This window comes from Ahaetulla prasina, chromosome 4 (assembly GCF_028640845.1).
Source record: "Ahaetulla prasina isolate Xishuangbanna chromosome 4, ASM2864084v1, whole genome shotgun sequence".
NCBI lineage: Eukaryota > Metazoa > Chordata > Lepidosauria > Squamata > Colubridae > Ahaetulla > Ahaetulla prasina.
Window position 1 is genome coordinate 103,064,387 of NC_080542.1, and position 27,254 is coordinate 103,091,640.

General features: G+C 35.4%; 1 protein-coding gene and 1 long non-coding RNA gene across 4 annotated transcripts in view; one reads left to right on the forward strand and one right to left on the reverse strand.

Annotated features, from left to right (window-relative positions):
• The window catches only part of SKAP2 (src kinase associated phosphoprotein 2), a 317,205-nt gene that overhangs the window by 158,459 nt on the left and 131,492 nt on the right, over positions 1-27,254 (forward strand). For both annotated transcript variants that reach the window (XM_058180970.1, XM_058180969.1), the window contains exons 3-4: positions 12,936-13,773; positions 20,980-21,085. In XM_058180970.1, the coding sequence (XP_058036953.1) occupies positions 13,722-13,773; positions 20,980-21,085 (158 nt within the window). In that variant the 5' untranslated portion in view covers positions 12,936-13,721. The remainder of the gene's footprint in view (positions 1-12,935; positions 13,774-20,979; positions 21,086-27,254) is intronic.
• On the reverse strand, positions 4,073-15,769 carry LOC131197209 (uncharacterized). 2 transcript variants are annotated; one of them, XR_009154908.1, is made up of 6 exons: positions 15,489-15,766; positions 10,087-10,232; positions 7,525-7,584; positions 7,051-7,104; positions 6,333-6,417; positions 4,073-4,945 (listed from the first exon to the last, which is right to left on the reverse strand). It is a non-coding gene; the product is annotated as an uncharacterized LOC131197209 (long non-coding RNA). The 2 variants fall into 2 exon arrangements; XR_009154909.1 differs by lacking the exon at positions 4,073-4,945 and adding an exon at positions 4,967-5,720 and having other exon boundaries at positions 15,489-15,769.

Genomic DNA, 27,254 nt, shown 5'->3' on the forward strand with positions numbered 1-27,254 from the left:
CAGCAGCTAGTTCTCACGGCTGTTTATCACCTCTTGCAGGTCATCTTAGTACCTACAGCTAGGGACCAACAGTAGATACCTTTATTGCTCCCACGTCCATGGTGGTGAACTTCTTGAATTTAATTGAACAAATCAGTGAGATTCAGATGTACTAGATGAGCAAGAGTTGGCCTCATTCCACAGGGCTGTTCTTACTATTTTTATATTTTCATCCATTTGAGGCTATGGATCAAATGTTTATTTATGCCATTATTTAAAAGTGAAAATGGAGAATTACTCAGTGGGTCAGGCTCTGTGACAATATCCCTCACTGCATCATGTATAAATAATTTCACTGTAAGACCTGTTCAGAATCACTGGGATCAGGTGGTATGTTTTATTATTATTTTATTTTATTTTTATTTTTATTATTTTATTTTATTATTTATTTTACTTTTATTTGATATTATTTATTATTTATTTTATTTTTATTTTATTTTTAAAAATAAATACAATTATGGTAACACTGTGTAAAACCAAGCAGGCTGTATTACTTTGGTGGACAAATGCTATGAAAAGATATCAAAAATAAGCATATGTGAATTGGGGAATGGCTAACACAATAATACGGTCTACATTTGAAAAAATAATATCCGGTTGGATAAGAGAAAACATTCAGTTTGAGTCAATGGCATCTTAAATCTGTCGAAAAGGATTATGTAGCTCTCATAAATTATAATAATGCTTGTGTCAGTCCTAATGAGTTGTGGCATCCTTTGGTCAGCAAAGAGAAAAGCATATATCTTGTAAAGATAGCTGTTAATATCAATCTGGGAATCTTAATTCAGTAGCATTATTTGGCAAACAATGTAATCACAAAAAACAAGAACATCCCCTGGTTAAATATATTATTTATCATCTTATAATGCTCTTATCTCATTCGTTATCACAATATTATTTCAGAATAGTACATTAATATACTGCCATTTTATAGGAGAAAAAATAAGTTTGAGAGAGTATAGAGAAACAAGGAGATTAGTTATTTGTGAATTCACTTATTGGTGTTGCACAGGATTGATCAGACTATGACTAAGTCTTTTCTAAGTTCTCTGCTTCTGTAAGTAGAGTCTTTCAAGATTAATGTCAGCCTTTTGAGGCAAGCCAAGTCAGGAGACAGAATACACAAGTTTGGCTGGAACTATACTCTTGAGATAGGCTGCAGTAAGAGAATCAAGAAAGCCTGAGTGGGCGTTTTCCTCCCTCCCTTTTATACTCTAGTGACCTAGAGAGGAACCAGCTTTTTTCTTGTACTTTTTCTGTTTCTTGGATTTTAAATATGCTTTTGCAATCATTGTCTCTGCTTCATTTCTCCAATATCGTTTTCGTGATTCTATATAATACAGAAAGATATTTAATAGCTGGATTTTGGTCATATAAATACTAATAATAAATAATAATAAAGAAGAGCAGAAATAGATGAAACAGCAGAAAACCACAATGGCTTTCATTCATGAAAGACATCAGAATAGTAATGTTCTGGTAGCCCAGGGGTGTCAAACTCAATTTCATTGAGGGCCGCATCAGGGTTGTGTTTGACCTTGGGGGCTGGATGGGTGTGGCCAGTTGTCATGGCGAACTTAAAGTTACGCGTGCGAGGGGTGCCTATGGTGGCCCAAAATGGAGCTTGGGAGGCTGCAATTGGCTCCTGCACCTCTCTGCCAGCGAAAATGGAGCTTGGGCCACACGTGGCCCTCTCAAGCTCCGTTTTTGCTGGCAGAGGCACCGTGGGCTAGTCCTTTGCTTTTTCCAGGGTGGCCCTGTGGGCCAGATCTAAGTATCCCGAGAACTGGATCTGGCCTGCGGGCCTTGAGATTGACACCCCTGTAATAGCTAGAACCAAATAATAATATTCTACGTTTTAACAGATTCTCAGAAAAAAGGCAAAAACCCATCCTTATAATGTTTACTTAGCAATATGTCTTATTCTAATCAATAAATCTTATAACCAAGTGAATGCATATAGATTGGAACCTAATATTCTGAAAGCTCAAGTATACTTTCCTAAGGCACTATAAAATTGTAGAAAGAAAGTACAAAGTAAAATGTATTGAATCTACAATTATCACGACTAACCATAGTTTGATGCCTACGAATTTATACTGCAATCGTTTCTCTCACACCAATCTCATGAATACAGAGCTAGTTTATTTTATTGCCAGCTACTAAGAGGAATTATATGTCACAAAATATCATGCAATGTCTAAGGTCTACTAGGAATCCAGTTTCTGAATTTGCGAAAATGTTAGAATAAAATATGTTTGTCTATCAATCTGTTTACCTAAGCACCAATTTATTATATCATCCACTAATAAGAATTATCTTGGTAAACACAGTCAATTGAAACAGCATATATATTGTAAACTGGAGACAGCTACAAATTTATGTATCTGATCATTAAGAGGGCAATCCTTTCAAGATTAAATACTATTTAACTGAATTAATACCACTTAATTGAACACATAAACCAGACAGTTATCTGGATTCTCACTTTATTAGCTCTCATCCAGTCCAATCCTGTTCAGACACTGGTTCAGGATACTGAGATACCAGAATCAGGGTTTATTTAACATGAAAGGAAAAAAATTAAGACAAGAATAAAAGGGCAAGGCAAGAAATGAGCATATATTTAAAACAATGTTTTATATGGCAGAATACGGGTATATTTTAATTAGATAATCCTCAATTTGTATATTTCTGGTGTGAATTCATCAGAGAGAAAACTAATTGGTAACCTTAGGTCAGTCACATTCTCTCAGCCCTAGGAAATAGACAATGGCAAACCACTTGTCAGAAGCTGCAGGGCCTTGTCCAGGCAGTTGCCAGAAATGAACAATAACTTGAAATTACATGTACTCGTATAACTTGAAGTTACAAGTCACACACGTGTATATGCACGAATGCACAAAACACATACACACAAACATACACACACTAGTGCTCAAACTTTTCTTGCAAAAGGAATACAAAATTAATTGCCAGAGTCATCAGTGTACTGCTTAAAAATTCTCTGCTTATGGTTATTGTACTACTGAGCCCCTTGAAATACTTGGCACAGAATGTAGAATTTCAAACCATAGCTCCTTGAAGTGTAATATATGAAAATGATAGACCTAATCTCATTTCCACTGAGGTCACTGGGAAAGTTGCCATTGTCTTCCATTACAGAGAGATCTGGCAATATAAGATAAGAATTGCTTTCACATTAATTAATAAAATGAACAGAGTACAGTGTTGGTCCATGAGAACTAGACTTACATCTTAATTATGTTGGAAACAATATTATTTTTAGAACAAATAACTGTAATTATAAACTTAGTTTCATACTTGATTATATGTACCAACATCATTGCTCAAATACTTTGGTTACAAAATGAGAAGAGGGGATTCATTGGAAAAGACCCTGATGTTGGGAGCGATTGAAGGCAAAAAGAGAAAGGGATGGCAGATGACGAGATGGTTAGATAATATCATTGCTGCAGTGGACATGGGTTTGGGCAAACACTGGGAGACAGAGGAGGACACGGGGGTGGGGGGGCTGACCTGCTGGGATCCATAGGGATGCAAAGAGTCAGACAGAACTTAGCAATTGAACACCAAGATTATTGATGATCAGAGACATTATTTTTCTTATTATTTGTAAAATGATTTATACTGATATTCTCCAGAATCAGGATTGAGTCAGGATCTACTTACTTTGCTAGACATTCATACATGCAACTGGCTTTTTCAACAATCATTAGGGTTAGGGTTAGCATATTACACCCAACAACCTGGGTCCTCATTTTACTGACCTTGGAAGGCTGAGTCAACCTTGAGTTGGTGAGAATTGAACTGCTGAAATTATGGCAGCCTGGAGTCAGCAGAATTACCCTGAAGTACTGCATTCTAACCACAGTGCCACCATGGCTCAAAAAGGACTTCTTGAATGACTGTATGGAAGTACTTTGTCCATGTATCCACGTGGTGATAACCAAAGAGAAAACCATTCAATTGGTACATGATATATACTCATCCCCTTCTTCAGACCCTGAAGAGTACATATCAACATGTCATTGGTGAACAGTTTGAATAGGACTGATTTACCCCATTGCAAGTGGCAAATGTAACTGACATATTATTTTACTGAGCAATAGCTGAATAAATTCCACAATTTAAAGTGGACAATAATAAACTTATGGTGCATCAAAAGTGCAATGAATGTTCATTTGAAATATCAAAGGAAGGTTGTTAAATAGGTGTCAGTTTTTTTGAAATAGTATTTAAGGTGCAAATAACTGAAGCACAGCATATGTTTTCAGTGCTCTGATAGCCAAAATAAATTAAAGTGGACTATTATTGAATTACAAAAGATAAGAAGATTCAGGAGCTGGCTAATAATAGGTTAATGAAAAGGTTCTATCTCAAACCACAATAATCACAAATGCGGTATTTTCTGTCTCAAGGCCCATAAAACAGAAACTATAGACTGAATAAAGAATGATAATTTAAATTGTCATATTTTAATCTAAAGGATTGAATAAATAGTAAAATATTAAATTTTCATATGTTCCTGTTTTCCCAGCAGTATACTGATGTGAAATGTGTTTGAAAACTTTTAGCCTTTTGATTCTGCTATATGGACATATTGACTATGCTACATCTACATCAAAAGTCCATGTCTGAGAAGCTCTTTTGTTAATTGAATGATCTCATTGTAAGCCACATGATACTCTGACATTTTACATTAAAACTAAATTTGCATGGAGATTATGCCAAGATTCCTTAATTTCACAAAGTAATAATTCAAGGCTTAAGCCAATTCTCACAGGCAGAAATTCAAACAGAGTTTTATTGTAGCAGTCTCGCAAGGTATATTAAAAGCAACTTCATGGAGATACGTTACAAAAAGCCACATGATAATGGTGACCTCATATAGAAAGATGTTTTGCATTAATATTATAAGATACAGAAATACAAAAGAAAATATTAGGAAAGATAGGGGAAGGAAAAGGGAATGAAAAAGTGTGGGAAAAAGAAAAAAAAAGCATTAACTTTTGACTTCTTTTGGTGCAGTAGAATAAAATAATAACTTCAAACCTCAACTTTGTACTTTTACACAATAATATAAGCTAGCCATTTCTATCACAACAAACCTATCTAATCAGTAAAACCCAATATCAAAGTTTCATTTTTTTCCACCTCAAGCACAAAGTCCAGAAGCATAATAAATGAACAAATGAATGAATACATGCATACATATATCAACTTTAGTTAGAAAAAGAAAGCTGTTTTGTACATCTTTTCACATTGTAATTTTGTGAAGAATTTTATCATGAAAAATTGAGGCTTGTCTATCTGAGTTTATAGTAGCCCAGAAGCCATACACAACTCCTGCATTTGGGCTGTTATTATGAGACAGTCTAAAAAATGAATGCAAACACCTAAAAAAATAAAGTTTTGTAGAATTCAAAATTATAAAACCTGATTATATGGAATTATAGCAGGATATAAATATAAGAGATATAATCAATAAAAATATATTTATCAATTATGTCAGAGGCTTTGTTTCATTTCTGTATTATTTTTTCAGAATGTTTCAGTTTGAATGGTGAGCTACGAAAGAATGAGCCCCTCTCAAGTTTTTCCACCTTGTCCCAAATCTTCATTTTTTAAATGTTCAAGCCATCCAAACTTATTTTCTCCTAGAATAATAAATGCAACATGATGATAAGTCTGTGTCTTGTTATCTTTTTTTCTGTCATATTTTTAAATTAAGAAATACCAGAATGATTTTTATCTAAAGTTTACAAGCACTACAGCAAATAGTGCTCAGGACACAGCCAAGAGAAAGAGGAAAATTTCGACGTGTACTTTCTTTGTGAATTTGTCTACTAAGGTTCCTGACAATATTCTGTTTTATTATCATTTTGATCAAGTCCCCTGTTTTTATCCAGTTTGTCTTACAATCAAAATTAATAAACTATACTTGTTTTTTTTTACAGTTCCCTGATTTATGTTTCCATTTGGAACAAATAGTAAAAAGATTTTAAATATATTCAATAAGTAAATGTAATTATAACCTCACTAGACCATACTTGTACATTTAATTAAAAAAATAACTTATACATGTGTATAAGTTATACAGCAGAGTGAATTTAGGCCACTAAATGTGAGCATAAATATGAACATAAATATATATTTCTATCCCACTTCTTCAATAATACATGTATTAAATCAGATGCAGACAGTATAAAAGATGCAATGATAGATAACATAAAATAAAAAATAAAATAAAATAAAGTAAAATAAAATACCAGTATAAAAGATGCAATGGTAGGCAACAGCCTCAGTCTCCATATTTCTGTTTCCCCAATGCGGAGAGGATGCAAGTCAGCTTTACTGTAGTTCAAATGCAAGATTTTAATTAATTAATTAATTAAGAGGGCCATCACAATATCTGCAAGGGTTCCAGGACCTCAATTGCATAGCCAGCTTTTGAGCGATTTGTGGAATATTTAGAGGGGTGGAGTTAACTTCATTTCCAAGGAATGGAAATTACACAAGATGGGCACCATGGTAGACTTTTTCCTCTCTAGACCAGTGATGGGTTTCAAATTTTTTTACTATGGATTCTGTGGGTGTGGCTTGGTGGGCGTGGCATGGCTTGGTGGGCGTGGCATAGCTTGGTGGGCGTGGCAGAGGAAGGATACTGTAAAATCTCAATTGCCACCCCACTCCAGGAGAAGGTATTGTAAAATCTCCATTCTCTCTCTAATCCTCTAATTTCTCGATCAGCTGGGATATGGGAGGCAGAGAATAGATGGGGGCGGGGCCAGTCAGAATTTTTATTACCGGTTCTCCGAACTACTCAAAATTTCCGTTAGCTTGTTTGCACATAATGCAAAAATAAAGCTTTCGAGTATTATGGACAGCATTGACAAAATTCTATGCATTGACAAGTACTATACATTAAAAAACAAAACAACTCTTAAGACAGTCATTTATGTTTATCAATAATTTATGTTTACTTACATAGGAAGGCAAAATAAAATAATGTTCAGCCATATCAGATTTAATCCATTTTTGCTGAAAGAAAAACATATAGTTAGATAAGCCTAAGAAATAGAAATATTAATGCATGTGCAGGATCATCCTATATTTAAAAGAAATACTACTGAGTTGGTAAGGTATATTTATAGGGAACAAGTCATACCTTAAACATCTTTTAAGTTAGAATATTTCATCTTAATAGCTATTAAGATATTAACATTGCTATATTAATATAATATTGAAAAATTTCAATCAGTCAAATGTTCAGCACTTTTTAAAAATAAAATGTAATGTACAGAATTAGAAATGCCAGTGTGGGCATTTATTTAAAACACAATTATTATGACTATGTTGTGAAAGAATTCTTTCATTTCTGCAAGGTAGATTTTAGAAGTCATACTTAAAAAAATGAAAAAAACTCACAATTTAATGGCTAGCAAAGAAAAACAGCCATACCTTAAGACACTTAGGCCTCAATAATTACATGCATTAGTTTTTTCAAGTCATTAGGCACAACTGTAAGAACAGACAAAACAATTGGCATTTAGTCAAAGAGTTCAGAAGCTACTATATAATTAAAATTAATTTGGTTAATTCTATACACACTCATCTGGGAAAAGACAGATTCAATAGCTATGTATATGCTGCATAAGATCAAAGACTATCCATTAAATCATAAGGTACATACATCTTATTATTGAATGAGCAGCTTGCAAAAAATCCCATAGAATACGATGATCATTACCATAGCTCTTATTGACATTGAGTCAAATTGTATTCATTTAACTCAGAATCTAACACAGAATATCAAAGATTTCAGAGCTAACTAGATTTAGTTAAACATTTCAATAAATGTCGTTTTGTGTTTCATTGGCACTACACATTTCTACAAAATTAAAGTACCCAATATGATTAGACATTTAAACGATGAAAATGATGAATTTCTCATCAAAGTCACAATTTCAGAATAGGAAAGCTGTAAATATTAGGATAGGCAAATAACTAGATACCACACATTACAGTATTTTCATTTTTAAAATGAATGTCAATATGATTTTTGAGCTGAGTCTATTTCTTTTGAATCCAATAAGAGAACACAGCTGTCTTTATCTCTATCCCATGATATCCTGCTTCTTTAAAGGATGGTTTTTTTAAAAAAGATACTTCTCCAACTTATTGAGATCTCCACCCCTTTTATAAACAAGGTATCAAAAACTCTCCCATTTACTTTTAAAACAGAAAGATCTGAAGCTTGAACTTGCCCACCATATTCTGAGGGAGGTTGTTTCTGACATAAATAGCAAGCTTTCACTTTTTAAATATTCAAAATAGATCCTCTTCCCCTTGAACAAGGAACCATTTTCAAAACTTCTGAAAAAAAATTATGTAATTCTAGAAATCCCCATGCTATCTTGGGGATAGCTGCAAGTCAAAGAGAAGGCAACTGGATAACAGATTCAACTGCTTTATTATGCAAATCTTAGAGGATAGCTAGAAGCAGTATGCAATTTGGACTGTCCTAAATGTCTTGCACTCACTGAGATAATGATAGATTTTATTCTGACAATTGTTTTAACCCTTGTCAACACAATTTCAAGAACAGAAAGTTTATTACATAACCAGGGCCAATTTGTGGAATTCAGCATTTTAATGCAACTGTTTGGAGGAACACTATAAAGAGAATAGAATATAGGATAGAGTATTCTTTATTGGACAAGTGTGATTGGACACACAAGGAATTTGTCTCTGGTATACATGCAAACAACACTGTGATAAATCATAAGATAACAATAGGAGAAGGTAATAGGGAAGATTAGAAGGGTAATAGTAATATAACCCTAATATATAGGTAAATATCCGTAGACATAAGATAATGTTGTGGGATTAAGGTTTTTAACAGGGTGATGGCAAGGTTGGGAAAAACTTTCTTTGTGTCCAGTTGTTTTGACATGCAATGCCCTATTACAAAGTTATCTACAAAATAAAATTATGTTTAGGGCTAGGGGAATAATCCTGTTAGTGCAAGCTGCCTCTTAGGTAATACATAATGGTGCTAGTTTATGGATGAATGTGGACCTTCAAAAATCCATTCAGCCCAGGCTACCCATTGGTTAACACTGAGGTTAGCTAATAGGTACACTTGCCTGCTTAAAAATCCTGTGAGATGCTTTAGTCCAGGGGTCTCTAACCTTGACAACTTTAAGACTTGTGAACTCTGGGGTTGAAGTCCACAAGTCTTAAAGTTGCTAAGGTTGGAGACCCCTGCTTTAGTCAACAGGCAGATAGACACATTTGAAATTCTCATTGATTTCAAACCGTTCAGTGGCTAACTTGGAACTGTGATAGCTTGTAGGTGGATTTTGCCACCAGCAAATTGTTTTTCAGCTGACACAACACACAAGGAACTCTGTTGTGGGTGGAGCAGTGGAAGCGAGCAATCAGGGCAAAGGAGAAATCTGGCAAGACAACAGATCTTAGTCCAGAGTTAGAGGGAATAGGGTAAAAATATATCAGCTATCTAATCAATTACCAAGTATATTTTTGTTTGGGAAGGGAGATGCCCAGAGAACTTTAGAACATAGGCTCTGACATTAGTACTACAGAGCATGAAAAATCTTCATTTTTTTCTTATCCTATAATTATAGCAATATTGACCACTAGGAAGAAAATGCAATTACAAGTGTAGCATTGCATTTGTTAATATAGTTCCATCCAGTCAAAAATAATTTCTACATGGTGAACTACAAGATAAACTTAAATCACATAGGACATCATGTGAAAATGATTTGCTCATCCCTTTTCACTGAAGGTTTACTGAGGTAGGTCATCTTTGGAAACTCCCATATGCCCAGACTGCTCAAATAATTCAAAAACTAATAAAAGAAGATTTAATAGATTTAAATTTAAATTCATGAACTTTCTTGGGAAGGTTTTGGCCACACTTTAGCTTAATTGGCACTATATTGTTGCTGGAGCTTTAATCTGTGATCTCCAATCCATTTAAGAAAGTGCACTTACTTTTATTGGAGTATTTTCAGTTGACTTCAGATCACCTCCTTTCACACAGCTAACAGTTATAATAATGTCAATAGGGAAAGCAATTTCAGTGTAAATGGAGTATTTGTTGGTTCAGATGACATCTTAAATTGGTTTCTGAAGAGAGACTGAACAGTAAATTAAACTTAAAGTAGGATTAAGATTAGCCCCAAAGGTCAAAATCGCTGGATTGGATACTATTTCCTTGTTAACCTATTATGTACATACATGCTTCCCGAGTCTTTTGACAGAAATGTGTAACCTAAAGTACACATTAATAGCTATTATAACAATTGGAGAGAGACACAAACACAATAGAAGTATTCCCTAGGCAGAAAGAGTAGCATTTATTAACAATTAACACAAATATAAAAATCACTATAACCCACAGATACTATTACTGTATGACATTATACGGACCAGTTATTTAACTGCTTGAATGTGGGTTAAGTCAGCAATAAAATGGATAATAAAATACTATTGCTAGCTAAAATAGCTTCCTTGTCTAATTAAAGATAAGTGGAAGAAATACCGAACTATAGTTCAAGAAATGCAGAGAACATTTATTTTCATTATTTGATCAAAATGCCTATTATTTAGTTTTCTCTCCTGTACATTAAAAAAAGTAATAGCTGCTGAAGAATAACTCGTTGAGAAGGAAGGTTATGTTCAACCCTTCATGCAGATAATTTTTATTTCCCCATTCTCTTCAATGGATCTTTCCATTCTTAAAGATATGAGCAAACAAAATTTCTCATCCTCAATGTTTTCTCTCAAAGGGAGAAAAATACAGAATTGGAAACTATGGCTTTCCAGATATTGGTAAGCTACAACTGTCAGGATCTTTACCATCTGCCAAGTTAACCAAGCTTTAAAAAAACAAAAAGCTAATAGATTCACTATACCTGCACCAAGTTAAATTGGCATTTCACAGTCTTCAGATTGTTTAAAAATTGCAACTCCTCAATACAATAAAATACAACAGTACTTTCTAGTTCGGCCCTCAGGTGTGTCAGAGCCCAACTCTTAAAAGTATAAGCTATCATGAAACAAATATTTATTGGAGACTCTGGGAGCTACAGTGCCAACTCATCTCAACAGCAGTAGGTTGGAGAAAATTGCATTAAATTCTAGCTAAAGGATTAATGGAGGTTGAAAGGACAGTGGCTTATAACTGCTTCCTTCATATTAAACTATTAGGCCGGCAGCAGAACGAATGAAGAGAAGTAAGCTCCGCTGAGAAGCCATATCAGCTGTCACCTGGCAGTAGTCATTATATCAGGTTCATAGCAGAGAGACTGAAGGAGACAGGGCCACAATAAGCTGCAGCTTTATCACACTCCTATTTCCATCAGCTATCACTTGTCACCAGCCATTTCATCAGGCAAGTAAAGTGAAACAGAGTTATCATTAACTCAGCTAAGAAGTCATCTTAATCAGGTTTCAGCATCCATCTTCTGTCAGCTGGCCAGTAGAACAGAAGGACCATTCCTCTGTTTAAACCTTTTCCATCCCAGATTATTATCATAAGATTGTTGTATTAAGAATGTAAGCCTGAGTGTGCTCTTTGTTTTACTGTCCCAATTACCATTCCTTTTATGTTTGGTCTTAACATTGGGTATTTTAGAGTTCAAGGCTTAAGGAACAAAACTCTTTTTTGCAAACTAATATAGAAAAGTTTTCTACCTTTTGTCTAACCAGGACAAAAATCCTAGATGCAAATACGTATCAGACACTGAATGGAACTGAAACTGAATGAAAAGGATTTATTTAGATCAACTCATGGCTTAAGATAAATAATGGATATTTTTAGAATATCAGGAGTTGTGTTAATGAGCTATCAGGACCTTTTAAAGATGGTTTGATAGTGATTAAGATGAAAGTGAACAATTTTAAATTTCTATTGTAAGCAAAGCAATAATGAACATATGTTGCCCTGAAGTATAACTTTTTTGAACGTAAAGAAAAAAATGTTTTACAATAGTTCGTTAAAATTAAATCAATACTTTTTCCATTAATTCCAGCAACAAATAACTGTCCTTTGGTTCTCTGTGCAACACAAAATATTTATACATTACCTATGTTCATCATATTTAAATTTGGTCTGCATGCATATGGTAACCATAACCATGCAGTTTATAAATTCTGGGAATTATAATCTCAATTTATCTGGAAGCAACCAAATTCTAAATTCAACCCTAGATATTTTTTTGATTGAAATTCTAGCAAACACTTCTGTCAGTAATGTCATGCTTTATAGATCAATGGACTTAATAAAAGCCATTCTTTCATTCTGTGTATATAGCATCTTCTCTGTACAAAAAAATGGAATACAGAATTGTTGGAGAAAATAACGATTTTCAGAATTAATCAATAATAGTATAATTAATGATTTTTGTGTGTGTGTGCATGCTCAGCTCTAGCAACTATAAAATCTTTTGCATTCCTTCTAGGCCAGGGGTTCCTAAACTTTTTGTCATTAAACCTCTCTTTGGTATATCTTATTGTACACACTCCCCAAAAAAATAAATAACAAAATGAACAGAAATGAATAAGGAAAACAGTACAATAAAAATTTGGGGAAGGTGGAACTTTTTTCTGTAACAATATTTGTTACAATAAAATTATAAAAGGTTCTTTGGACCTCCCCTAGATTGACTTCATTGCCTCAAGGGTGACACATCTCACAATTTGGGAAACTAAGCCTTAGATTTTTAAGTGCGTACACAAATATTATTTTTGAGATTCGGAAAGATTGCAACTGATTAGAAAGTCATGACTGTGCATTAATTATAGAAAAAGAAATAATCTTGTATTTTAATTTTTTTTAGATGCGTACAGAGGTGTGAAAGCAAATTGCTGCTTGAAATCAAAACTGAAAAAGCCTTCTCCTGCGAGTGATGTTTTGACTGCTATTTCTCCACAAGCGGATTATTTTTTTCACTTTATTCCGGACACAGAACCCTCTACCGGTGAACAGAACATTCTTTTATGCAAGTCCACTCAAAAGAAAATCCAGTTCGTCCCCAAAGGAGTCATTCCGGTAATGACATACCACTGCAGCCAGGATAAATGCCCGATTATTAAAACCTGGAATTCCTGATCGTACAGGATTAGAAGACTGCAAACCGAGTCAAGGTGATCGACAACTAAAACCGTGGAAAACGCAATTCAGCCAACCAGAGAAGTTTTTTTGCGTATTCATGTTCCAAGCGTTTTATCGAATAGAAATCCTCAAAGTCTGAAGCTGCCGTGGACCATTTTTGGCCATTTTTGATAGTGGAAAAGAACTTAAGACTCAAGTGAAACTTAAGAACGGGAAGCCCATACTAAATATGGAGAGAAATGCAAAACTGGAGTCACGTGCTGCGATACTTGGCAGTCCGGAGTTTTTGTAACCATAGAAATGGGAACTTTTGCAGTAACGAAAGCGTGCTTCGGTGCTAAGAGCACATGCGCAATACTACTTAAGATACGGGAAATGACTGGTTGCAGAAGCTGGCAGAGTAGCCCCGCCCCGAGGTTTATTAACTAACTTCCCGGAGCCGGGAAAGGGGTGTGGTTATACCTTTTCCCTGCCTTTGCTGAGCAAGGGGTTCCCGTGCGACCACCTGGTCATGATGCAGGGCTTGCCCGCCATCCCCGAGGAGATCAGTAACTTCCTTGCAGGTGAATGTGTCCTGCGCGGCTGGGAGGGAACTTCTGCAAGCGTGGCGAGACTAGGAAGCGCTTTGCTAGAGACAGTGTAATACGGCTACAGGAGAGTAAGGAAAGAAAAGGGAAGGTAGAAGAAATGGAGAAGTGACTTCTGGGGCGGGAGTCATTGCTTTTTGGAAGGGAAGCTGAAGATCTTAGCTTGAGGATTTTGTTTTCCAAGTGTAATAATAAAGAAAAGGGGACTCAGTAGGAGGGTCATCAAGAAACTTAACCTAGAGCAGGAGTTGGGTCGCGAAGCAAGGTGGGTTGATACTTAGCTGATCTTTTATTAAATATTTGGACCAGAAATAGCCAACTACTTCCCTGACTTGGACTAGGGAAAGTTTGACATCAGTATTCATCAAAAAATCTGCTTTTATACTCTTGCTGTCTTATTTTGGAGATCTATTCTTAAAGTCAGTTTGGTGTATAAGGCTAGTGAATGAGGTACAGGACTAGAAACCAGGACACTGAGTTCTAGTTCCATTTTAGGCATAAAAAACCTGAGTGACTTTGAATTAGTCATCCAACCCACCTCACGGGGTTGTTGTTGTTGTGAGAAAAACAGAAAGGGAAAGAATATTATGTTTGTTCAATGCCTTGAATTACTTATACGATAATGAAGGTGGAATAAACTAACGAAGTTTTAATTTTAAAAATTAATTTGCATTTATTAAATGCAAGTGTAAAGAATTTAGCTAAGAATAATTTAAAGTGATACTGTAGAAGCATCACAATGTTTGGATAAATCCACCTGAATTTATGATTTTTTTTTCTTGGACTAATGTCCAAAGTGCAGAATTGGGACTTTGTTTCAGCCCAGAAAAATGGAAAAGAAAAGAAAGAAGCCTTTGACGTTTTCATATTTGCTTACATTTTCATAATCTTAAAATAGATTGTTCTATGTTGTATTTCCTGTGTCGCACATTATACCAGACTGAAAGCCACCTAGTTCTTAAAAATATATTTCCTTTTGTTAACCAAATGCTTTCAAATGAAATAAAATCCCCTTTCTATTGGTGACTCTGTTTTGTATTTATGCCAGCACTAAATGTCTATCATATGTTTGGCTGAAATTCTCTACCCATGTATAACGAAATGCATTTGTCTAAAGTCAGTGTGCTCTTCCTCTAAGTAGACTTGTTTACTATTACTCAGTAAATAACTTGATTTGCCCCATATTCCATTACATTGGATTTTTATCCAACGTAATGGAGTAATATCCATTACATTGAAGTTTTATTTAAATATACATATGAATCTGTAAACACTTTGTTTATTAAGTTTACTACATGAATTGTCTTAATCAAGAACCAAGTACATTAAATATATGAAATAACTACTGAATGGGCTGGATTATGTGCGTCCACAGTAAGACTACTGTAGCAACTCAAACAAGAATTCTCAGGCTGTAGTTCCTTTAAAAAAACATGAAAAGATTATTACATGCCAAATAAGTCTTAATCAATTACATCTCAGTCAACAGTTATACTGTAGGCTGAAAGATTGCTTGAGTATACTTTTAAGAAGTATAGCTCTGGCAAGGTGTGATTATGTCAGCTTTTCAAGAATTCCTTCCTGGATGCCAATAGAAATAGATCTAATTTCATACTCTTTCATACCAGGTAAACATTAGAGTTGCATATGCTTCAGAAATTACTGGTACCCAAGAAGTGGGTTCTACTTACGTTTACTACCAGTTCGCAACGGGTCCATGCATGCGCAGAAGCTTCCTGATGACGTTCAGTTCAGTGGGTGGAGCCTTTCACCGGTTTTACTGGTTCTTGCGAACTAGTCTGAACTGGGGGCCACCCACCACTGCCGGTACCTTGAATAAGTTCTTTTGGATCTCAGCTAAATAGTACACCTAGTTATGAAGGCAGACTGATTCTTTTCAGGCTTCTGAGCAAGCCTGAAACAAATGCTGCTGTTTCTAACAGTAACTCTTACAGCAGTGGCACCTTCTTTCCAGACAAGAAGTGAAAACATTGGTCTGTTATAATGAATAGCAGAAGAGTGCTGTGTTTATGTGGGATCTAAGGCACTTATTATTATTAATCATTTTTGATGTGTGCTGTAATGCAAATCCTTCAAGTTCAGCTCCTGCTGACTCATGGAAGTATGTTATCTTTTTCCCAGCAACCAGAAGGAAGTGTCCATTTTTAAGAATGTTTTTGATTTCCCAGACTAGTTTACAGACTGGGAAGACTCCAGTCTAAGAACTAACTGGGTCTTATCCTGCTTAGCTTTTTGAGATTAACAGAGTTAACCTAGGAACTGCTGTATGTTGTGATTGGGACTTGTTTAGTCTTTGAATGAATCAAACTTGGCTAGAGTCATACAGCAAGCTATCTTATTTTTCATGGCCTACAAACTATAATTTTTGGTTTTGCACAGTACATCCAGAATAACCATATTATTTCAGTTTGATATGCTAACCCACTTTCTATCAGAAGACAGCTTGCTCTTTTTGAGATTATATGGTTGCAATCTGTTTGCCAGGAAATAATTTTAATTTTGAATGTGTACATGTTATACACATATACATATATTCAAAATTAAACTTAAAAATTAAAATCATGGTGTTTGATGGGTCTTATCTTTTGTTTTTATTAACTGTCCAGCTTTTTTCTAAGTAGAGTGTTCCATTTTCTGTCTTCACACTAAGAGAGTCTAAATCTATTACTCTCAACCTTGACAATTTTAAAGTGATTGACCTCAGATCCCAGAAACCTCCAGCCAGCATGGACTTTGACTAAAGCAGGGGTCTCCAACCTTGGTCCCTTTAAGACTTGTGGACTTCAATTCCCAGCAAAGCTGGCTGAGGAACTCTGGGAGTTGAAGTCCACAAGTCTTAAAGGGACCAAGGTTAGATAGCCCTGGACAAAAGCAGCATAGTATTAAAATCATGGGCAATCCTTCTACCTTTTCTGTGTATTGCTGTTAAATGTTGTCTTATTGCTATGACTAATTGGCATATTTAAAGAAAAATGAATGTTAGTCTTCCAGGATAAATCAAAAATTAAAAACAAGCTAAAAGTTTCTTATGATAAATTATTGAAATAAACCCTCAGTTAAATATTTATGTTGTAGGACTAATTTCTATAAATCCTAATGGTTCCTAACGGTGGACCAGTTAGAGACTTATTTTCTCCAGATGTACCTTCACCCTTCACCTTCATATCATCAGTATTGTGCTGGATATGTAATGATAGGAATGGATAGAAAAAACAAAGGGAAGAGTGAATGAAATTTTAACTAAAGTTACTAGAGCAACAGGATTAGTCCCAAAAACACATTGCTTAAAAAAAAAAACACAATTGGACTGTTGACATTTTAAGACATTGAATTTACTAATGCATTATGTTCATCCAGAAGTTTTTAACTCTAATTTGATGAACCCTTGATATTGACCTGGCTTGCTCATAACTCGAATAGTGGTTTGGCTCACTTATCACTTTATGCTAAAAGTTATACAAAATAACAGACTTGGAAGGGATCTTGAAGGTTTCTAGTCCAACCTAGTCCAATAGACTAGTTACTCTAGTCCAATAGTATAGAGACCCTATACTATTCTCGATAAATCTCCTTAAAAATCTCCAGCAGGCACCCATAGCTTTTGGAGGCAAGCCATTCTCAGTTTACCTGTACTATTTAGATCTCCTTGTCTGGATTACCTAATGCAATGAAAATCTACTGTTTTTAGTCAAATTTATTGATAAAACTTCCAAGAGTCAGGCAACATAATGATTGACTGCTACTATTTATTTTTGCAAAACTCCAAATGCTTTTAATGAGCCCTGGCACCACCACTAGTTCACATACATGGTGAGAGTATTTGATAATGCCATAGTTGGTATAAATGGATTTTACATTTTTTGGATTTTGGATCTTGTGCAGGCACAATTTTGTCATGTATGTGAAAAAGTTACTATTGCTTTAATTAAGTGAATAATCAGAGTAGCATATATTTAACGCAACTCTAAAAGCAGTGGCATCTTTTTGCATGCTCAGGTAGAAGCTTTCCTGATAAATGACTTGCGTGCTTTAATGACTAGAAGAAAAATTTGGTACTTTGTGAGGTCTGAAGGTTTTTTAAATTATTTGTGTGGGTATAGGTTTGTAGAGATTTGTGCAGGGTGTGTAAATTATGTCCCCAGTTGCACATGCATATATGATGTTCCCAAAATTCACTGAAATGCAATAATAGAAGTTTGCAATAAGCATTCTCAGGTTCCACTCTCTTCCATGCAACTCTTAATTTAGAGTTACTACTTAATTTAACTTTCATGATTGTGAATCATGAATATGGATTATCTATTTGAGCACATGAAATGTTTTAGCTGCAATAATGAAAAGAGTTGCAGTCACTCTCCTTTATTTCTCTTGACCATGGTCCATTAATTCAATCTATCCAGGGTAGAATTTTATATTTTTTACATTTAGATCTCAGACATAAAGATCACACTTTTTATAGTATTTCATTTTCAGTCTGAATATTACTGAAATGAATGTTCATTACAGAAGAATTTTGGATAACTGAAAAAGACATAATCATTATGTGAATATAATTTAAGCTGATTACCTTTGCAATTACTATATCTTAAAAATATTGAAATGAGTAGAGATACATTGAGGTTAATGGAAAGGGGTCCCACTCACATTTTTTTAAATAACCTGCGGTATCACCAAAAGAGTGTTTGTCTTTTCTATGAGGTTATACTGCCCCATATCAGCAATAAAAAATGGGATATGCTATTTTTATATATTTGCTGCCCAACTGATTTCTTTTAAAATTAATATTGAGCTAGCTGTCTTGTGATTCTCTTGGCTTTTATTCAATTATTTAGACTGAATGAAAATGGTATTTTTTTTGCTTAAAATATAACATGATTCAACATTTAAGAAAAAGGTACTCAGTTTTTCTCCAATACAATTCCTTCCTTCCTTCCTCCCTCCCTCCCTCCCTCCCTCCCTCCTTTCTTCCTTCTTTCCTTCCTTCCTTTTTTAAGATAGACCAGGAACAATAAGAGTCAATTTCTGCCGATGAAATAAAAGAATGATCGTGGGGGCTCCAAGTCTGTTATCTCTAATAACAGACTTTGGTTATACCAAATTTGTCAAATAACACAATTATTTAAAATTATGCACAGTTTATTCCTAGTTAGTTATTTGGTTCTCTGCTTTCAGAAGAACCTTTCATAAAGAAGTAATTATTTTAGAATATTTTATTTAAGTTTGGAAATCAATCTTTTTTGTATCAGTGCTCCCATTTACCAATATTTTAATTTATTTATAGAATAGTATCTTATGATTATGCATTGCACATTTTCTATCTAACCTTTTATGTAAAAGCTAATATGAGCTGTTTCTACTCCTATTCCATTGGGCTGTGACAATCACTATTCATGAAAATGTTTGAAATACAAGTGTTCTGTGCTAACTCAGATTAGGCATTAGTCCAACCATGCAGTGAATGTGGCTATGTATAACAACTAGCCTGTCTAATTTCAGCCTGCCATTAAGTGAATAATTGCCTCATTATGGGCAGAAAATCTATTCTTCAGTCAACTGAACAACTAGATTGCCTGGCTAGGTCTGATGTGAATTGAACTTATAATATAAGAAAACAGTCCTGGGTGAGACCAAAAGGATAATCCAGCAAACCATTTGTAAGATGATCAGGCCTGTGCTTTTAGAAGAACAAATATGACAAACTTCACATCATTTGTCCTTCAAAAACAGATATTCATGATAGACATAAAATAATTTGCTGACTATTTACGGGCATCTGCTACCAAACCGAACTTTATTTTGCATAGCAAAACACATATACACACATGAACATCTGAACATGCATCAAACTCATAGTATGATATTTTTTTTGTTTAGGATGTTGCATTGGCACACCTATAAATATTGATAAACCATGGTCTCAGTATGATGTGTGAATTGCCAATTGTGTATTTAACTGTAGTTAACCATAGTCATGGTTTAATGCAATATCCAGATTGCATTAAAGAGAATTCTCTTTAATAATACCTTCTATTTCTATCTATTTGAAGCTAACCACTGGGATTAAATCCAGATTAAATTAATATGTATCAAGGTAAAGTTCTGCATCAGTAGCTCATAAGAAAATAAAAATAGAAATGATGTTCTGCTTCTGTATCTGACTTTATTGCCATATTTAGAGATAGTTTTATACTGAAACTTATTAGTTCTCTTTGTTATGTTATAGATATTATGTTGCTTTAGCATGCATATTAGCAGTTCTTCTGTGTACAAAGTGATTCTTTGAGATTTACTGCCATTTCTCAGTGTCTAGCTTTTATACAAAGGCTTTAAAAATAGATCAGCTTTAGCAGGGACAAAAAAATCATAAGTTGGCAGTCTGTTTTGAAAATGTTATTTTTTATTTATTTATTTATTTTATTTTTGTCACAACAATATACACAAGCATCACACAAAATGATTATATAGTATATAAACATATATATGAGGAAATATAAGGAAGTAATATGCTTATACTTGTTTTTTTCTTATATATAAAAAAACAATAGGACACGAATGGTAGGTACATTTGTGCTCTTATTCTTTTTTTTATTATTATTATTTGCATTTATATCCCGCCCTTCTCCGAAGACTCAGAGCGGCTTACACTATGTTAAGCAATAGTCTTCATCCATTTGTATATTATATACAAAGTCAACTTATTGACCCCAACAATCTGGGTCCTCATTTTACCTACCTTATAATGCACGTCCCTTTTATTTTGTTAATAAAAGTGCCAAATAAAGTTTGATTCTGGGACAGTCACATATTAGTTGGAGCAGTTTATTATCTTCTAGATTTTATTCTTTGAGTAATAGGTAGGATACATATATTTTACATGTTTTGACAGTTTATAAAAACTTGTCGGCTTTTGTTCATTTAATGATAGCAAATGTCAAGACAGCATTTGCTGTGCTAAGCATAAGCAGAGCAGTGAACAAATCTGTTCAATTTACAGTTTGAAATATCTTTCAATTATTTTATGCCTGGAACTGATAAAGTAACTCCATTAAATAGTTTGGCTGTTATTGCTTTATGAAAAAACTATAATAGAAGTATTTATCATCTGAAAATTAGTATTTCTTTTTTGACTCATCTCTCTCCCTTTATTCTTTCATGATTTAGATGTTGACGCATTCATATCAGATATCCTAAAAGGTGAAAATTTATCCAAAAGAGCAAAGGAAAAAAGGGATGTTCTGGTTAAGAAGATGAAAGATGTCAGGTCCAAGTAAGTAATTATGCTTGTATAAAATACATTTAGTATAAAAAGTATATACTGTGTTTCCCTGAAACTAAGTCCTCTCGAATAATAAGCCCAATCGGGCTTTTCAGTGCATGAGTTAAAATATGCACCCCCCAAAATAAGCTCCCCATCAACTACTTATAAATGCGCAGCCAGTCCCGCTATTTTCTCTGGTTGCTTGCTGTGCAAACAGCACACGGTGAGGAGGGGAGGCCGGGGGGGAGGGGGAAGGGAAGACATGCCCTCCCCTCTCTATGCTGGCTGAGTGGCTGGCCATTGCTGCTCTGACATGTCCTGCTGCCACCGCTGTCTCATGGAGCAGGACTCTGCAAGGGTTGTTGTGCCGTTGCATGCACAAACTGCACCATCGCTGCGAGCGTCATCATACCCGCACAGATGGAATCCTGCTGCTTGCGGTTGCGCCAGTATGTCAAACCTTGCAGCAGTGCTGCTTTTAGTGTGTGAAACAGCACAAGTCTTGCAGAGTCCTGCTCAACAAAGCTGTGCTGGCAGCGCGATGAGTCTCACAAAGACTCATTTCTGACAGGTGGGACAGGGAGAACCAAGACGTGTGGAGCGAGATGTGGCTCCCCTTGCCATCTCTTCTCCCCCCCCTCGTTGGCCGTGGCAGGGCTGCTACCCCTTACTTAGCCACCAGCCCCCTTTAGGGATGCAATTTGGGGATGGCAAGTGGGGAGGGTGCCTTACCTTTCAACCTCCATTGCGTTCCTCACCGTTGTATCCAGATAAACACGTAAAAAAAAAACCTTTATTGAACTTGTGAGAAGGTTTTTTGTTACAACGTGTTTCCCTGGACACAATGGCGAGAAACGCGACAGAGCTTGAAAGGTAAGAGCTTGAAAGGGAAGCCCCACTTGCCACCCCCAAATTGCATCCCTAATGTTGTATGACTGTATGACTATATTATTGTAACTTTGTTGCTTGTATCCTTATGATTTATATTGATTGTTTCCTGATTGCTTATTTGTACCTTATGACTATCATTAAGTGTTGTACCTTATGATTCTTGATGAAGGTATCTTTTCTTTTATGTACACTGAGAGCATATGCACCAAGACAAATTCCTTGTGTGTCCAATCACACTTGGCCAATAAAAAATTCTATTCTATTCTATTCTATTCTATTCTATTCTATTCTATTCTATTCTATTCTATTGGGGGGCGGGTGGCTAAGCAAGGGGAAGGATCCCTGCCATGCCCGGTGAGGGCGGGGGAGGAGAGATGGCAAGGGGAGCCACAACTTGCTCACGTGTCTTGCTTCTCCCCCACCCCACCTGTCAGAAATGAGTCTTTGTGAGACTCATTGTGCTGCTGCTGCCTTGTGGAGCAGCACTCTGCTTGTGCTGTTGCATGCACAAATGGCAGCAGTGCCGCGAGGTTCAACATACTGGCGCAGCCACAAGTAGTAGGACGCCACCTGTGCTGGTATGATGAAGCTTGTGGCGATGTTGCCTCCAACCCCAAAATAAGAAGACCCTCCCACCCCAATAATAAGGCCAAGCCGTTATTTGGGGTTCAAAAGAAAAGAACACCCTGTCTTATTTTCAGGGAAGCACGGTAAGTTTGCAACCAATCTATCAAATAGGCTATCCTTATTATTTCTCCTTTATTAATAAGAAAATTTTAAATAAATTAATAAAGGCTCCAGCATAAATGAAATCCTTGTTTAATTTTATTTATTTATTTATTTGGGTTTATATACCCTCATGTTCTCATTCCATGTTCCAAACAAAGGAGAAGGGGAAATTCAAGCTCATCAGACTGCTCTTCTCTAATAGGTGGCAGAAGAAATATAGCTACAGATAGTCCTCGCTTAATGTCCATTGTTTAGCAACCATTCAAAGCTATGATGCACTGAATGAAGACACTTACAACCAGTTTTTGAAGTTCTGGTCATTGCAGTAGTCAGATGAACAAAATTCAGGTGTTTGGCAACCGTTTTATACTTATGACCAGGTCTTGTGTCCTGTAGTCCTGTCATAATTTACCATTTGTGATCTCTCCTGTCAGCTTCCCACAAACAAAGTTAATAAGGAAGCTGGCAGGGAAGGTCATAAATCTCTTGAGTAAGTCTCTCCCACCCCCCCACCACTGTGCTCTCCCCATAAACCAAAACCTCTTTCGCCCCTTTGTTTGTATCCATAACATCATCTTCCTTCCTTTCATTCAGTATCCTTCTTCCCCCCTTTGCTTGAATGCACTGTGCCTTCCTTCTGCCTTTGACTGCACCACTCCCTCCTTCCTCCTTTTACTTACACCCAGCATACCTTTCCCCCCACTTCACTCATATGCAGTATGCCCTCCTTTTCCCTGGCCTTTCTGCATTTCTGCTGCTCTGCAACAGCAGCTCCATCTCCCATGTACCTTCTCAGACCTCCCCCACCCGGATTAACATCCCTTCACTCTTTACTTGTGATTTTCACTGCTTCTCATTTAACTATGTGCACATCTTGACTTTATGGTATCTTATCTATGGCTGTCTGGATTGCTGTTAATAAGTGATGCAGCCCCATGATATGACATTTTGTAACTAAGTCATTTTGTAGTGGTCACCCCGAGCCAGATTGCCATTGTTACTTGAGGGCTGTCCATACCTTTATTCATTTCAGATTCGTTGCCGTTTACTTTTCCATGTAAACTTGGAAAAAACATTTGCTTTCATTTGTGAGAAATATGGGTAGCTAGTGCTTCAAACACTTAGGAATTTTTCATAGTACGTGAGGCACTGGCTCACATCAACTACTTTTCCTACACTGATGCACTTGGGAAGGATTTTTTTCATGCAGCCTATGATACCGACCACTGGTTAATAGAGATGGGCAGATTCAGCAAACATATGTTAGAGGTCTTAATCGATGACTGCCATCTAAAATTGGGTAAATATAAAGTAGCTATCAATATGCATAATATTGCATATTATCTATGCAATTATCTAATTGTCTTATCGATGCATTGTCTAACCAACTTGAAGAAGAACTAGTCATCCACCTAGAGAATGTTATTAAGATCTTGTAAAAGAAAGATAGGTAAGAAAAACGGAAAAATTGGAGGATAAAATTCAAAAGTTAAAACCATGCTCCTAAATCTGTAGGAACTTGGTCTATGATTTATGGAACAAACAATTAAGCCAGCAGGAATGACATGAATATGATGAGGGTTTAACATATGTGATGCCACACCAAGAAAATTCATAGCAGTGTTAGAATCCATATTCAATAGATTAGAGATACAAGAGCCAGAAAAACATTCTATCAGATAAAATCTATCAACAATGGTAGTCACATGCAAACTAAACAATATGCTTAGCCAAGGGAAAAATGCACCTTGAAAAACCTGAAACAAGAGTAGGACATTATTATTTTAACTGGCAAATAAAGTTTGTTTCAACGATGAACCTTATATTTTATGAAATGAAGGCATCTGCCCTGCTCAATGATTCCTCAGCATATAGACCAGCAAAGACATCAGAAATGAGAACGATGATCACACAATTGAATGCTTATGCCAACTCAAATAACAGAAATGTTGGGAAATGAGAGGAAAGACGATACCTCAGCGAGATTTTATGGACTCCACAAGATATACAAAATAAGAGTCCTCTTCAGAGCTATTGTAGCACTATGAGATAACCATACCTACAACTTGGCTAAATAGCTGGCACAGTGTTTAAGCTTCCTGACCCCACCCTCAAACAGCACGGTCACAATATCCATACATGTTTTGATAAAACTACAAGGCGTAAATGTGACTCCTGTTGAGTTCATGGTCTACTTTGATGTAGTGCCCCTATTTACATCCATCTCTCCCTGCTTAGCATACAGAATAATAGATAAAAACCTAGAATACATCACAGATCAACAATCTAACCAGGACAAAAATCATGAAACAATGAGGATGGGCTCCAGCATGAGTCCGAAAGCTCCGAAGACTAAATCACAGAGATTTAGACCCAAATTGGATCTTGCAACATTATCCTGGAACACATATATTTGCTTTCATTCATGTAAAGTAAATTTTTAATTTTTTGTTGCTAACTGTATACCTTGTGTCTCACTTCTCACTTCTCATAATGCTTTAAAAAGCAGATTACTTTTTTTTTTTGAGTGGTGGAATAAAAATATAGTCTTTTTCTCTTCAAATTAAACATATAATGTCTAAAAAAATCCATTAAGAAATGTTTACAGAGGTCATTCAAAAATGTTCAGCAGAAATCTAGTGATACAATTAATTATGAATTAGAAGCTATGTATATACAATCTACTTGTGCAAAGGAAGGACTTTAATTTTTTCTGTCCATTTTCTATATAAATATATAATGAAATGTCTAGTAAGTTTCATGAACATGGGGAAGAAACAGGTCCAGTAGGAAAGGGATATCTCAGCTGTGTGAAGATAAGCAAGTATTAGAAAAAGACTGAAGAGTACTCTGTTAGGTATAAGTTGATGTAGAAAATAGCTTGAGTTGGCTTTCAAGATTTTGTTCCTTTGTCTGTTAAAGCAGCGCTGACAGTAGAGATGTTTCCAAAAATTCAACAATTTTCTGAGTTTTCTAACCTTGTAGTGCTTGACAGCAATAGCAATAGCACTTATATGCTGCTTCATAGTGCTTTACAGCGCGCTCTAAATGCTTTGCAGAATTAGTATATTGCCCCAACAATCTGGGTCCTTGTTTTACTGAGCTTGGAAGGATGGAATGCTGAACCAACCTTGAGCTGATCAAAATCGAACTCCTGGCAGTGAGCAGTAAGTTAGCTTGCAATACTGCTTTCTAACCACTACATCACCATGGCTCTTAACAGACTAAAAGGATCATTAAATTTCTTCCCCTGTGGTTTTTTTCTTTTCTGTTTTGCTTGGAGTTGGCTGCAGTTCTGGCAGTTTGTGTACGGTTCATGGTTTTTGGAATGAAGTGATGTAATGATGGCTTATATTAGATATCAGAAAGGTAAATTCAGACATTGTTAGCAAGGCAGGTTTCTAAAAGTGTATCTTATGGAGTAATGTTTTGTAATTCAGTCAAGAGAATCTGTCAAGAATCCCACAATCCAGTGCAAGATTGAATAGAATCATAGAGTTGGGCCAGGATCCTTTCAGCCATCAAGCCCGACACCCTATATAGAGCAGGAATCTCAATTAAAGTATCTCTGACTGACAGTTCTCTACTTTATGAATTGATGCTCAAAACAGTCTAGGTAATTAGTTCCACTGTTGATCTATAATTGTTTGGATTGTTGTAATTTCCTAATATTTGGTATTTAATCTTCTTCTTCTTGAGACAGATATTTACAGAAGCATTTGATATATCTGGAATTTTTGAAATGATGCCTTCCTTATCAGAAATTAGCAATGCTGGAATTCTTGCTACATCCATTCTAGGGTTACTATTTACCTAGTTATATAAATCTTAGCATGAACTTGCAAAATGAGGAATTGCAAAAGAGTAAAGTAATATTTTTCTGGATTTTGTGAAAGTAGATATGCTTTTGGAAGAAACTTAATGTGTGCTGAAAATCTTTATCCATGTCCCGCTATTCTTGTCAGATACATGGTTGATCCCTTAGTACAATAAAAGTACAGCATCTATCCCTTAGCTTTCGCTCTTCTATCCTGGTGGTGTTTATAGAGACACAGTTTGTTGTCCATTGTTGTTTATTTAATTAATTTATAACACACTTCAGTGGAATGAGCATCTCAAGACAAGTAGAATGAGCATCTCTAGGCACGTGTAATGCATTTAAAAAAACAAGTAGAAAATGTTAATACTTGCTGTTATTATAATAATAGCAGGGCAAGAACCATTGAATACCAAAAAATAATATCTCCTTATTAATGCAGATTCACAAATTGTCCTGATCCTCAGCATGATTCTAGATATTGTGTTTCTTTTTCTGTCTTAATATTGTATTCAGCAAGATTCTTACAGATGTATCCTTGTGTTGTCCAGAAAGATACTGGTTATCAGATTTTAACTTACTGTAATAGCTTTCCTGTTTTTCAACTTATCTAAGCATTATCTTAATCTTTTTTAACCATATTGTGAATTTTACAGAGTAGTGACTATTTTTTTCTGTTTCCCATATTAATATATTAATGCTTTCAATCGGAAGACTTCTTCAAATCTTAGATCATATTTT